The sequence below is a fragment of the Asterias amurensis genome, chromosome 19, assembly GCF_032118995.1.
Source record: "Asterias amurensis chromosome 19, ASM3211899v1".
Classification (NCBI taxonomy): Eukaryota; Metazoa; Echinodermata; class Asteroidea; order Forcipulatida; family Asteriidae; genus Asterias; species Asterias amurensis.
The window spans coordinates 1,315,391-1,330,654 of record NC_092666.1 but is presented as its reverse complement, the minus strand read 5'-3'; the positions used below and the strand labels follow the sequence as shown (position 1 = coordinate 1,330,654).

The window sequence follows — 15,264 nt, the reverse complement described above, 5'->3', positions numbered from 1 at the left end:
AGAGAAGGGGTTCACGCCACAGCACCTTGTAAAGCATTACATGGTGCTATCAGAATAAGGTCTCATAATTCAAACGTAGTCCCATATCTTGAAGGGAATACTGGATGTTACAGCGCCAGGAGTGTCACTGAGGGACAGACATTTGCGCTATACAAGACGCCACAATTATTATTATTATTAATTGTGACAGCAATTTGCCAATTTTGACACAGCTTAAGTGAGCTTCAGAGTGAACCGTATAATTTTTCAATACTATTTATGACTTTTGATGAATATCGAGTCCCAGTCTGTGAGAAAAAAACACAGCATCACTTTCAAAAAGGATAAAAATAACAAAAGACATACCGGCAAATCTCCAAGGGGGAACTTTTCTTGTTCCTTTGAGTGATCGGAGTAGGAGTTCACAAAAGACAATACCCCATTGTCATTTACCTGCAGATAAAAGAATATGATGTTAATAATTTATCTTCCTGGCCAATTTCAATAAAAATCCATTAGTTGTAATGATTGGCTCAGAATTCCTTTTGGTTTTTTGGGGGTTTTTTTTTTGGGGGGGGGGGAAGAATTCCAGTTAAAACGTAGAAATCACATCCTTTGAGTATTAAATGCCTAGATGTTTACAACAGGTCTAATAATTCCAATTACAGCTCACCGAGCCTGTAAAACAAAATACCAAGAAGTTAAATGAAAAGTGACTACTTTGGGATGTCTCTCTGGTAGCCAATACTTACATAAATGGTCCAGTATTTCCTGTTGTAAAATGGTAAACCCCATCGCAGAGTCAACGGTGATGAACTTATGTCATTTCCCTTTGTTAGTTTAGCATCCCTGTTCTCCTCTCCATAACGGAAGAATCCTAAAAACAATTGAGTCAATTTAATTTAAGTTATTTCCACATTAACATTCATAGTAGCCTACTATGGGGCGACTTAAATTTACGTGAAGGCACGTTCTTAAAAAGCAGGGCCCAATTTCATAGTGCTGCATGCTTGGCAATGGACACTATTTGTAATTACTCAAAATAATTGTTAGCATAGAAACTTAATTGGTAACAGGCAAAAGGAGGGCTGTTGTGAGAAACGGCTCCCTCTGAAGTAACAAGTCTTTGAGAAAGAAGTTATTTTCCACTAAAATATTTGAATTTGAATTTGAGACCTCAGAATTAGATTTTGAGGTCCCTAAATCAAGCATCTGAAAGCACACAACTTCATGTGGCAAAGGTGTTTTTTCTTCCATTTTTATCTTGCAACTTTGACGACCAATTGAGTTCAAATTTTCACAGGTTTGTTGTTTTGTGCATATGTTGAGATACACCAAGTGAGAAGACTGGTCTTTGACAGTTTACTAAAGGTGTCCAGTGTCTTTTAAAGCAGAAAACATTGCTTTTAAAAAGACTTTCTGCTAAGAGAAATGAGCAAGATTATACCAGTCACAAATTGTACACCTGACATGGTAGTTTGGCTCGTAACATTTTTCTGATAAGAAACATCTTGTTGTGATTAGCAACTTTTTCTCTTGTAGAAAATGGGGCACAGGGCTTGACAAGGAATAGCCTGTATGCAGGGCCCAATTGCATAAAGCTGCTTAGCACACAAACTCGCTTAGCATGAAATTTCTTCCTTAATAAAAACAGGTTTACCAACCAAATTTCCATGTGATTTTCAGGATAAGCAAGTAAAAGCTGAATACCAGTAACAAGCACTATGTGACAAATGGAAGTTTGGCTGGTAGTCCTAATTTTACCAGGGAAGACATTTCATGTTTAGCAAATTTTTGTGCTTAGCAGCTCTATGAAATTGGGCCCAGAAAAACAAGAAATAACAAACAACAACAAAACAAAGAAAACTAAACATTGTTTACAAACTATGTAAAGAGATAATATTCAAAATAAATTACTTAAAAAGGTAGGATACGGGTAGTTGTCAACGTTATCTTGACTTTTCATGGGCAAAATTACCAAAATAATAAAAGTAGGCTGTGAAAGTTTCACCACTGTAGGAAAGCTGAAGAAAACGGCAAAAAAACAAAATCATGTCATGGTATTTTTGATCAAGAACATCAAATTCACGTTCAACAAACTTAAAATGCTAGTAAGAACAATAAGTTAACAATTAAAACCACTGCTGAAGTTTGATGTTGCAATAGATTATTAGATAGTCAAATAGTGATGTCAAAAACCTGCTTGACAGTGCCAAATGTGATGACATAAACACTAACAGATTGTTTATTGTAAAACAAAGTAATAAAAAAAGAATAATAATAATCAATAGACAGATATAAACAAATAATAATAAAAAATAAAAAATAACCACATCCCATTGCCGGTGCTCTAGTCTAAACTTGTATTATTAATTACTGTTTATCGACTAGACATTTTCTATGAAAAACCGTCTGAATTAATAGGCCTACATGTCGGATATGGCTTCAACCACGAACATAATCGATGTATCACCGTTAAGTAGAGCACGGCACTTGATCACCAGCGGGCTGACAGGGTAGCAGCGGCGGGGCCGTCACGCTGGATGCACGGCGTGCGTTAGCGCAGACTCCCGGTTGGTTCATTCGGACTTCGGTGTGCCCCTCTTGCATTTTGGTCCATTGAAAGGAAGACGGATAGGAAGACTTATGGAAGAAATTGGTCCAAGTCTACCGGTAACACTCTCAAACTCTTTAGCCTCAGTCCATCCTGGCTTCAACTGTATCATCTTGAGTCCATGGGAACTTGCTGATCGCAAACAAAACTGGAAATATCGTCAGTTTTTGTAGCCCGTGTGTGCGTACTTCACAGCCGGTTTGTTGACATCGTTTTATTCATTCATTCAACAAGTCAAGACGGTGGGGAACCAAGTAGATCATAGTTGCACCAGTCTATTGCCCAATGGGGGCGTGACCACATAAGGGGAGGCGTTGTCGATCATTGACTCATTTTGTTTTGCTTCTTTAAGAACTTATATACATTCTCAGTGCTTTACTGAGATGTGAAACAAAACAAAATTGCAAAAGCTTCATTCTAAGATAGTCTTCTGCACCTATTCATCTATTTTGAACGATCTTTGATGTACCTCAGCTCCCCGGCCTGAAAAGTATGATTTTCATCTTAGAATATTTTTCTTGTAGACCATAAGTGGATCTTGCTTTTACTTCTCGGGGCGAAATTGCATTCAAATAAAAAAGAGAATTTTTATTTACATTTAAAATGCAATTACATAAGCAGATGTGGGATGGGGTAGGAACCGATCTTGAAAAATAAAAACCCCCCAAACCAACAACAACAACAACACTACCAGCCGTATAGCGAAATATTGTTGCCGTATGTTTATCCATTACTTGACTCGATCGTGAAAAGTGAGGCATGCTCATTCAGGAGAAAAACCGACAGAGCGTCGAAACGTCGAGATTCTATTGCGAGCGGCTACATCAGCGCTATGTTATACAAGTCCTTACATTTTGTTCGGAACTACCTTATAAAAAAAATGTATCGGGCTTCATTTTAGAAATAAAGGATAGTTTAGGTCTGAGCGTCGTTTGCAAAAAATAATATGAAAAACTACTTCCCATAAGTTACTTCAACATACTTGACTAAAAAGTCAATTATTATTAGTAGTTGTAGGTAATTACACAGTGAAATCATTTAAACTGGTGTTAATTTAGGCGCACAAAATCATTATCTAAAAGGGCAACACCCATATCATTATACAAATAATATATGAGAATGTTTTAAATATGAAAACCACAAACTTAGAACAGGCTAGCTGTACTATAGCTCAAGGGAAATCAAAGCTAGCAAATTAACAAACAAACAATTGGGCCTATAAATTTGAATTAAATTCCGTAATAATACTTCCAGAAGTTTCAGTTCATAAAAAAGATAATTGGAAACTTTATAAAATAGACGCTATAGATATTACCATGAAACAATAATAAAGTGTAGGTCTAGATAAGGTATACAATGCAAGAAAATAGTTACAAGGGAAAAAATATATTATTGAGAGCAAACACTGTATAAGGAGTTAAGAATAGTATCGCATCAGTCCAAATTACAATGAATGACAAAGGGAGCAATGAAGGGTGTAGTGCAGGCAAAACTAATTAAAACTCAGTCCTGTGGTCGCTGATTAATTTGGTGGAAGTTCGGCGCTAATCAAAGAAGAATTCAAAACAGACGGAAGAAGCAAACAATTTGTTTAGAGAAGTTTAAACACAAGTATTTTTCAACACAGTCAATAAAAACAGTAGGCGTACTCGGTGATTCCAAATGAGTGAAACAAACACTATATTAGTGAGTGGTAAACATAAAAAATGTCAGTGTTTGCTTCCTGTCGAATTTGTTATCTTCTTGCTGTGCCCGAAGTTTTCGCACTTGCCGAATTTTGGGCGAGTAGCACCCCCGCCGTATTGGTGGACAGTCAAGGCGCTTCTAAAGTCCCTGTACCCTAATGTCAAAGACCAGTCTTCTCACTTGGTGTATCTCAACACATGGATAAAATAACAGACCTGACAAAATTTGAGCTCAATTGGTCGTCGAAGTTGCGAGATAAAATTGAAAGAAAAAACACCTTGTCACACGAAGTTGTGTGCTCGATTTCGAGACCTCAAGTTCGAAAATGAGGTCTCAAAATCAAATTCGCGGAAAATTACTTCTTTCTCGAAAACTATACGTTACTTCAGAGGGAGTCGATCCTCACAATGTTGTATACCATCAACCTCTCCCATTACTCGGTTCCAATGAAGGTTTTATGCTGATAATTATTTTGAGTAATGACTAATAGTGTCCACTGCCTTTAAACATAGTTCATCAAGTTTCCGACTGCCATTCATTATCGCTAACATTATTTCAAATGTATTACCTTCTTCCGTTGGCGGTATTGGTGGTTCAGACACCACGCATACGACGCAGACCAGAAGCAAAATCCAAGCTAAAAGTGGGAATTTAGCCTCCATTTTCCCCGCTTGGTAGAACTTTTTTAAACGCAACCAGAAATTCAAAATGGCGGCAGTCGTTGAGCACTATCTCCCGCCCTTAGAATGTACACTAACTGACGCTAACCCAACCCCAGTTCACAATACATGGGCAAAGGTCTACACATAATGCAGTGTCCAAAGTTCAACTGTTAGCTTTAATGCGTGATAGCCTGTGCTTGGCATTGTTAGTTAACCATTAACTTGAATTACAAACAAGATTCAAGCTTTATTTGATGAAATATGATTCAGTTTCATACGAGGCTTTTTTTTTTAAATATGTTTTGCTTTCATTTTTTTTCCGGCGAAAATATCCCCACCCCTGCCCATTAACAACGGAACTCAGTGGCGTTCTAAGTCCATTTGTTGGTCTTGACTATTACGAAAACAAGTCTTCCAAATCCACAACAAATAGTTCCAACCACAGTACACACATTGCTAATAACTATTTTGAGTAATTACCAATAGTGTCCACCGCCTTTAAAGGACCAAGGTATATACGTTGAAAAAAATCTTTTGGTTAAAAGTACAGCCGCTTCGATATAAAGAATTTAAAGGAATATTTCACTTCGAAGTTATGAAATATAATAAAATGTCAGTTTTTATTATGCCCAAATTTCAGATTGTGTGCTCCTATTTATATACGGCATGTTATTTTCCTGCATGAACTTCGAATTTTTTGCGACATCTCAGAAACGCTCTCACGTTTTGAAATTAAATTGTCACGTGTCAGTTTGTTATTGTATATATTATTACTATCAACATCATAGGGCTATAACTATATAATGGTTTAAAAACGTACACTTTGCCTAAGATTGAACTATGATTAAACTAAAGTCATTGGTGTTAGTAAGTTAATCAAGACTAAGTTTAGTGGGATTGTGTTATAACATACACATTCCGTTTGTCTGACTGGATATTGACACAGTGTTATTCATTAACCACATGGGTCGGGTAGGTTGTATGGATAGGTTCATGAATCTTATCTCAGTTGTTGTTTTGTTATGTAAAGTATGATGAGGTGGTATGTTTTCTAGTGTTTTGAACCCACATTTTTTCAAGCTGAAGATTTTTTTTGTCTGTGGAGTAAACAGGGTGTGTGTGCCGCGGGGGGGGGGGGGGGGGTGGCGGGGCGCTATAAATAAGTGGACCGTCGTTTTGTGGAGCTCAAGTTCGGAATCGCAATCTCCACTATTTCCCAAATCGCATAGTTCTCTTAGATCCACCGCCAGGGGGCGAAACGGATGAGAATGTATGAATTTTAGCCCGTATATGGCCTGTTTTTTCCAGGCAACTTCAAATTTCTAACTATTGTTCGTTACTTCTAGATTTTTCCAAAATTCCAAACCATTCATTATACTAGGTCAGGATAAATTTGCCTACTACGCGCTGTGATTGGTTAATCTTTCAGCACTATAAGATTGAAGATTGAAACTTTATCAATAACTCAACAACAACAACAACAACAAAAACCGCGCAAAATCAAGTTTGCAAAAGACCTCGTGGCTTCGTCACTCGCGCGTGCGCATGTGGTCTCTCCTTCCAGACACGTCACGGCTGCACTGTTGTCTAAACCACGAGAGCCTCGGTGAAAAGAGCTACCCAATCTCTGTCATAACAATTGTTTTAAAAGTATCCAATTCCATTGTTTATTAACTATTTAATTCCAAAGAACCTCCCTCAAATGCTTAGGCCTGCTCCTTTTGCAATTCTAATGAGAAAACAGGATTCAGTATTAGGACGAAGAGATGTACGTACCAATGCTCGATTTCACAAATAAAGCAAAGACTGATCTCAACTGGAGGCACTGGACACGTTTGGTACTTTTTACTAAAACCGATTTCGCAAATTTAGGAATAATCTTAGGACTTAGGACGAGTCCCAACCCTGCACTGTAGCATGCAGACCTTAAGATTAATCCTAAGTTAAGAACTCGAGATAAGACGAGTCCTAACTCTTTGTAAAATCGACGACAGTTCTTACTTGGTGTAGTATCCGAACACAATGTATAAAATAGCAAACCTGTGGAAAAAATGGGCTCAATTGGTCGTCGAAGTTGCAAGAAGTAAAATGAGAGAAAAATTCCTTTGTTGTACAAATTTGTGTGCTTTCAGATGCATAATAAACTTCATTTCTGAAGCCACAAATTTTGTTACTTCAGAGGGAGCCGTTTCTCACAATGTTTTATACTATCAACAGCTCCCATTGCTCGTTACCAAGGCAGTTTTTATGCTAACAATTATTTTGAGTAATAACCAATAGTGTCCAGTGTCTTCACGTTGATTCATAGTGCTTTGATGGTGAAATCAGCCAAAAAAGAAAGAAGAAATACTCAGTGCTCGTGGTGTTGTATTGTTGTTTATTTAACTTTTTAATGACAAGTAGTGAAAGCTTACAATAAAAGACTTGGTGCCAATGAGTTGAACATTTCTGAGACACGAACTGCATGTTTAAATTGAATCGAAATCTGTCATGCTCTGAAAAACAAAACTTTAATTAATTCACTGAACAAAGTACCAAATATTCTGAATGTTTATTGCTGACATTAACACAAAATAACGTCCATATCAAAGTATCTTCCGTGACGTGTGACGTCACATTCGTTCCACGATGCCTATCTACGAATTTCAAATACTTAGTCAATTAAAAGCAACGATTTATCACAGCCACAAGAAGGTATACACAACTGAACAGACCTTTCTAGCACAACGTCATCACAGCCCACAGTTTTTGCCAACTAAGGTTGGAAAACTAAATGCAGAGAATAGACAGATGGCCACTCTCTAAATGTAAAAGAGTGAAAAACACCACTCTTTATATTTCGAGCTGTCCCTCATAATAAGGCACTAATGTAAAGCGCTTAGAGAATTAAGTGTTAGTTATTAGGCGCTATATAAATCGAAAGTTATTATTAAGGCTCTTCAAACAGAGTGGTGGTTGTTTCACTCTTTTAGAGGGGTTTCACTCCAGGACAGAGAGAAAATTCACTCAAAAAGATGCAAACTTCAATCTAAAAGAGTGGAAGACCACTCGAAAAAGAGTTGTCCTTCATATGGCTCTTGAAAGAGTGCTTTTTCACTCTCTTACATTAAGAGAGCACAGTTACAATCACACTTTTTAAAAGCAGTGTTGAATTTGTTGGATACAAAGGAAAGAACTCTTGGGAGATTATGTTTGGAAATTTTGCAAAAAAAGAAAGAAATTATTTTTGACAGAACATCTGTTTATTATAACACGATTGAATGTGTTGCTAACATTTGGTCGTCCATGCTTACTAGCGCGGTTTGTTTGTTAACTTGAAAAGGTCTTTACAGAATGGAAAATATTGTTATCGATTTGTAGTTATGCGACGTACGTTTCAAGTTCACAACACCATTCTTGTAGTCGTGTTTCAACTCGGAAATCACCCGGAATATTTTGCTCGCAGATATGCGCATTGGACATGCTTTTGGGCTGATACATTTCACAGTTTGAGTGTTCTGTTCTTACCGCAAAAAATAATTAGTAATCTATACTTTGGTTTAAACAAGAACATTTTTTATTGTAAAGTTAATTTAAACTGTGTTTATATGCCTACTCATTATAACTGAACATTAAAAGACCAAATAATGCAATAACAAACATTATCTTTTTTTGGGTAAAAGAAAAATACATACTGCACAGTGATATTTCTCTAGGTTACTATAATAAAACTACGGTTTACAGCTAAAAGCATCTTCTAAAAACTACTCTGGGACAACTTGTGGATAGACTTTTCGGCAGTTGAGTTTATAATCGCGCAAGATATTCCCAAGAAGTTTAATTACTAATACGACTGCTTGCGAATAAGCTTGGCCCAATTTCATAGAGCTGCTAAGCACAAAAATTTGCTAAGCATGAAATTTTTGCCTTGATAACAACCGGGTAAACAACCAAATGTCCACATGGTTTTCAGGATGAGCAAACAACAGCTGAATACCAGTAACAAGCAATATGCAACAAATGGACATTTTGGTCGGTAATCCTGTTTTTATGGCAGACGAAATTTCATGCTTAGCAAATGTTTGTGCTTAGCAGCTCTTTGAAATTGGGCTCTTATCATTTTGGCTAAACCACAGACTGATCATTGAGGAGTCTGTAAACACAGTACAGATAATACGTTTTGTACTGGGCCAAAATCTAACTTTAATGAAACATTCACTCCACAACTTATCCTCAATGATTTACCAATTGTGGATAACTTTTCAACAACTTATCTTGAATTAGTTTTGAGAAAGTGCCAAAGTCTAATGCTATGGTCCAACACAAACACCAACTATAGCCCACAAATTTACTGACAAAAAAATTGCTCTAAAACACATCCAAAGACCAGCAAGTACAGTACTTTCCCAAAAGGTATATTTTAAGTTCATTCATTTGTTACTTAAAGTATTCTTGGTTTCACAAGCCAAGGACTCTCAGAAAAGCAAAATTAACCCCTGCACCAACAAATGACCCAAGTGAGAGAGGACGAGGATAGTGGTTTAAGAATTTAGATGTGGGAGGAAAACCCCAGATAATTATTCTATTGATAAAACACAGGCAGCAAGGGACTGAAACCCGAATCCACCTAGTGCCCAGGCGTGATTCGAACCGAGGTCCTTGATGGGGCGAGGAAAGATACCCCACCTTCTTTCGATTTTAAAGTACATTGCATTCATTTCAAAGTTTAAAAAAGTTCTCGGTATTAAAGGGAGACCTTTGTGAGAACTCTAGGTGACATCCACTGTTCTCTGAAATGATTCACGCTAGTTGCACAGAGCTAAATAGCACATTACTGGAAAGCTACATTAAAGAAAGGGGCTAGAACAAAAACATCCTTTTCATCTGACAACTAACACCTGTTATCTTCATGTAACTCCTTTTCCAAACAGTGGACTTAATTTAATCACGCAGTAACTGCTCATCCATTATGACCGAAATAATTCAATGTAAACACATCCACTGGTGAAAAGGATGTATAGTTTTGGAGTTTAAGTGGTGAAACTTGGAAAATCTTTAATTGAGCTTTCAAGTAGTGACATGCCTGCGGCCTTAAACTGCTTAACATTTTTAACGCACAAACCGCCAGGCCATAAGAATGTGTGTACACAATCAGAACTTTCTAAAGTAGATTTATTATGAGGAACAGTGATATTACTTTATTTACATTAAAACATTTCTTAAGGTAATGTTTTTACTATTACTTGGCAGAATATTCTTTTTTCCCTTAATACAAATTTATTGTTATGTAATTATATGCAAGCAATAATCATTGTTTTTATGTACATCGTTGTTATTTGAAAATCACAAACCATACAAAATTACAAACGCATACGAAACCGGTGAAAATTACTTAGTTTTGCTAACAACCTAACCTATGTATGATTAACCACTGACTGACATAGTACAACGTTTCCATTACGTGAATCACCCATTTAAAGCACACCCTAGTGTCTTCATTCACAGTGAGTAGGATATAGCCAACGACTTGATCTACAAAAGGTATCAAATCCCTTTAGTGGGAGATTCTTGTAATGCGCCTCTCACACTTTCAACAGAGGGCGGTCTTGTACAAATTAATGACATATTGCGTCATCTACTATTTTAGATCTCTATCATCAGGCTTGTCGCTAAATCCACCGTCATCTTCCGCAGACTTGGAGTTCTTGGCGCCCATTTCCACGTCTCCACCCTCGCCAGCTGCAGTTGTTTCGACGGGTTGATAGGCGCTATCTGGCGGCCTGGTCACCTTCTGAGAGCCTGCCACTTGCTTCTATCAAAATAAAACGGCAGAAATGAAAGGTATTAATACGGGATTGGCAAGGGTAAAAAGAGGCTACTTAAGAACTCACTAAAGATGCACATGTAACATCTATTAAATCGTTTGCAGTATCCGCTGCTAAAACATAGTATTTGAACTGCCTCTAGCTACCGGGAAATCTCGGTGGTCCAGTTGGTATGACACTGCTCTAGAATCGCAAAGGTGGTGGGTTCGAATCCCACCTGAGTAATTAGCCGGTGATTTTCTTCACAGAACTTGGGTAAGTACTGAGTATACAGTGCTAACACACATCGGTGTTGATAAAATGGGTTGCCCAAAATAAATACAACTCACTGAAGCTTTTACATTTGGTTTGTGGTAACACCATGAGTGTGTCTACTTGCAAGGTAGATTTTGTTCTTTAGAGAAATTTCTTGCTCTATATTCTACTGCGCCTAGATTTTTGGATTTTTGGGAGACTTCTCAGCTATTTTCTACTGTCCGCCCATGTAGTAGTAAAAAAGAAAGAGGGTTCTTTTCAGAACTGAGAAGTCTCACGAATTCTGAAAATCTATTCCTCGGTAGAAGACTATAAAGCAAGACATTCAAAAGAAAAAATCTACCTGGCAAGTAGATACACACATGGTGTTACCGCAAACCAAATATAAAAACATGAATTTGTGCCCAGAAATGTCACATATTGTTTGTCATTTCTTACCTTTTTGTAACAATATACACCAAGAACGACGACAGCTACAATGACAACAATGACTATGATGACAACAACAACAATGACAGCTGTGTTACTACCCGCGGCTGCAATGACAACAAATAAACAAGAGTTGTTAATATTAATGACAGTATGGCTTATGCAATTGATTTATTTACTGATTGGTATCAAGTTTGCGAAAATGCATTGGAGTGAGTCCAAGTAAATTTCTCTTTACCATTGCATAATATTGTCAGACCGAGTGCAAAAACTGTGTTGATATATCTAAGCAACAAGACAGGTATACCATACCTTGATACCCAGGTGAAGGGAAGCATTAAGTGTAAAAATAACGCTTTTTTAAAAAGTCACACGCCATATGTGTAAAATTACAAAATTCAAGCTGATTAGGAGGCATGGTAAACTAACCTCCCTGTCAACTTACCGCAACCATTATGTCAAACTAACAGGCTTAAAGAGATCGCAGAAGACTTCCGCGAAGCCAACAGTTACTTAACAGGGCAGCTAAAAAGTCAAATGGAAACATCACAGCGCTGTAAAACCACCACGACCACCCTGTAAAACGCTATGCAAACTTCGCGAAATATAAGTCCGGGTGGGAATGCACGGTAGAATTACACCAAAGCATGTCACGGTAACTTTAGAAACCTTGTTTTAAGCGCTATATAAATGCATAATATTATTATTATTTATTAACTTTCCGCAGGGCAGTGGAAGACAAAGTCCAATGGAAACCCTTAAGTCCGATTCATACTTCCGGAGACTGGGAATGCGAAGTTCGCAGCAGTTCATCTCTGTTCAACTTACTTGGGAAAATCGCTGCGAAAGGAGAGTTGTAAGGTCAAATTAACGTCAAATTCGCTTCGCTTTCGCATGAAGTATGAAAGGGCTTTAGAGCTCTGACCTTCTCGCTAGGTATACTTACGCGGTGTGCACTTAGTCTCCTCTCCAGTCCACTTCTCATCAGCTCCGCATACTCTGGTAGCACTGCCAGTCATCTCGGCACCGTTGTCGCACCTGAAAGTGGCTGTAATCACTTCTCCTTTGACCTCTACCTTCATGTTTCCGTATGACGGTGGATCCAGTGTGCCACACTTCACCTCTGTAAATGTTATCGATTACACAGTATAAATAACAATGCAAAAGGTATCTTGTTATTTTCTTTTCAAAACAAAAAGTCGACAAAAGAAGAAAGATGTAAAGAGACGGTATACCTTTGGGTTTTGGATGGCTCAAGGAGCCATTTGCCTGTTGGATTCAAATACTGTCTGGTACAATAATATGCTTGATCACAAGCTACCACTTAAACTTGAATTCCTCAGACTATCGAGACAGTTGCTTTGTCACATGGTTAGGGGAAAACTTTTGCATAGTTACGTAAGAGATAGTGAACACCCATTCCCAATTCTAAATGGATGTGTATGGCACAATGGTACTTGTTATATAACATTATAACATAAAAATGTTTACCAAGGCAGGATGGCACCGAGGCGTCAGACCACTGCTGGTTCTCTTTACACTCCCGATGGGATTCACCAAGGAAGATGTATCCATCGTCACATTTGAATTCAATCACGGAGCCTGGAGCATGATTGGTGGCTTCAACGAAGGTCTTGGACCCACGGGCAGGTGTTGGTATATATGGACACATCAATACTGGAAAAAAAAAATGATTATTGTTATTGTCTCGATCGTTTTGTTTGAAACACATTATTAAAGGAACATAATAAGTGTTGTGGCCGAGCGGTTAAGAGCACCGAATTCAAACTCTGGTGTTTCTGATCAGCAGAGTGTGGGTTCGAATCCGCAGCCGTGACACTGTGTCCTTGAGCAAGACACTTAACCATTGCTTCTTCTTTCGGATGGGACGTAAAGTCGTTGGTCTATGTGTTGTGTAACGCATGTAAAAGAACCCAGTACACTTATCGAAAAGAGAAGGGGTTCGCCCCGGTGTTCCTGGCTGTGGCTGCTTAATGCGCTGTAGCACCTTGTAAACCCTTATAAGGTGCCAAATAATAGGGTCTCAGAATTCATCACTGCAATAACCTACCTTTCTGAAAGTTTGTAAATACTCAGCGCCTTGAGTACCTTGTTTGGTAGATATGTGCGCTATATAAGACTTTGATATTATTATTATTATTATAATAGAATTGTTGTTTTACTAAAAAAACAGCTGCTGTAATGTTCCTTTCAGTTGGACAACATATTCTATGAGATTACTTATAAGGGACCATGTCCAAATAAGTCCAGGGCAACCAGTGGAAGTACCATCTAGGACAAGGTTTTTTTACCTGCCGTTAATTCACCTCATTTGTAATTGGGTTTCTGAGAAACCATGGAAGAAGTTCACAGTAACTTGGGTTACATTGTTTACAAACAAGACTCTTCTGCGTCCCTTTTTACAGGGACAAGTTTGTATCTAAATTTTCAGCGGATGATGTTTGCACTTTGGTGTCGCATTGCCATTGCTCTTATTGTCATCTGTAATTGTCAGTCACACCTTCAAGCGCCCCCCCTTTTTGTTTTAACAGTGGGATGGGTGGTTTTTAACTGTGGGATGGGTATTAGGGGGCATTCTTTGTAGCAGGACAGCTTTGTAGAGGTGCTGGTCACCTGTTCCTCGCCACTCACTGGCTAAGTATTTTTTTGCTATTTTGTTCTTTGTTTCTTTATGTATCCATTTGTATATTTATATTTTTAAGCCAGTGGAAAGTCTAATAAAACTAAAACTAAACTAAACCACAGAGACTTAGAATGTTATCTTTGAGACAAGTCTCACTGAAGTAAACCACACTTTAAATCTTAGATAACAACAAAAAACTTGGTTACTAAACGCCCTCAGGAGGTAAGAAAGATACTGCGCATACCTTTGTTAGAAGCGGCCATTGTTTTCTGCACCATTTCCGATCCCATGCGAGTGTGTGCTGCAAAGGATGCTAGACCTGTCATCTGGTAGTCAAATCTTGTTGGAAGAAAAGAGTGAAAATTCAATGTAAAAGAAAGAAATTTTATAGATTTTATTATAAACTGAGATCACTATGGGTGCATTCGATTAGCTTCCCTGGGTCGACCCCGGTCTGCCCTCTAGGAAATCATTTAGACTAGTCCCCCGTCTTTACCCGCAAGACAAAGACATGTGTTGGTTTTATGGAAACAGTGATTTTATTGGATCAGATATTCATTGAACAAGGGAAGTGACATGTTTAGTTTCGCAGATGCACTTTCTGTAATGCATGCAGCAGCATCCATTTTTAATATATGTGTACAGCACATACAATGTAGGATTTGACTCTGAAGTCATGTAAAATGAATGGGAGGTAAATGGTGATTATGAAGGGGAATTGATGTGGACTCAAGGCAGATCTCTGGCAAATTTCTAGATAAGTGTGACGTCAGATGTTCAGGCTAGTATGAAAATCATGTATTGTGAAAATTCCTCTTCTTAGAAAAACTCTTGGTGGCGCTTTATATTGTAACTTAAACAATGCAACCGTGTCACTCCTGACTCACATGCATGCTTCATCTTCACCACAGACTGATTTGAGTTCCCTGGAAGGCACATCATCAGGTGGGTTGAAGATAGGGGTGAAGTCATTGAACTGGTACTCTCCATGGGTGAACTTATCTCCAATGTAGGTGAATATCGTCGGTGGAAAGGCCTCCCCTGGACATAAATGGAATAGTCCATTTAGAGTTGCAAGATCAAAATATTCTTGTGTGAGATGGACTAATAAGATGTTCTTAGAGACGATGTGACCTATGTTTACATTCAAACCACCCTCTGTTGACAAAACACTGTGTACGTCATGTTTCG

At 38.0% G+C, this 15,264-nt stretch overlaps 3 protein-coding genes across 3 annotated transcripts in view; all 3 read right to left on the bottom strand.

Annotated features, from left to right (window-relative positions):
- Positions 1-5,051, bottom strand: part of LOC139951373 (sushi domain-containing protein 2-like) — a 31,347-nt gene extending 26,296 nt beyond the window's left edge. Inside the window, exons 1-3 of the mRNA XM_071950245.1 lie at positions 4,848-5,051; positions 732-856; positions 346-432 (exon numbers count right to left, since the gene is read on the bottom strand). Coding sequence (XP_071806346.1) covers positions 346-432; positions 732-856; positions 4,848-4,941 — 306 coding nt within the window. The 5' untranslated portion in view covers positions 4,942-5,051. The remainder of the gene's footprint in view (positions 1-345; positions 433-731; positions 857-4,847) is intronic.
- Positions 1-15,264, bottom strand: part of LOC139951266 (uncharacterized) — a 221,555-nt gene that overhangs the window by 198,796 nt on the left and 7,495 nt on the right. The window lies entirely within an intron of this gene.
- LOC139951265 (sushi domain-containing protein 2-like) overlaps positions 7,299-15,264 on the bottom strand; it is a 31,026-nt gene continuing 23,060 nt past the window's right edge. The window contains exons 16-21 of the mRNA XM_071950065.1: positions 14,961-15,114; positions 14,318-14,412; positions 12,921-13,106; positions 12,376-12,552; positions 11,439-11,536; positions 7,299-10,732 (exon numbers count right to left, since the gene is read on the bottom strand). Of these exons, the coding sequence (XP_071806166.1) occupies positions 10,559-10,732; positions 11,439-11,536; positions 12,376-12,552; positions 12,921-13,106; positions 14,318-14,412; positions 14,961-15,114 (884 nt within the window). The 3' untranslated portion in view covers positions 7,299-10,558. The remainder of the gene's footprint in view (positions 10,733-11,438; positions 11,537-12,375; positions 12,553-12,920; positions 13,107-14,317; positions 14,413-14,960; positions 15,115-15,264) is intronic.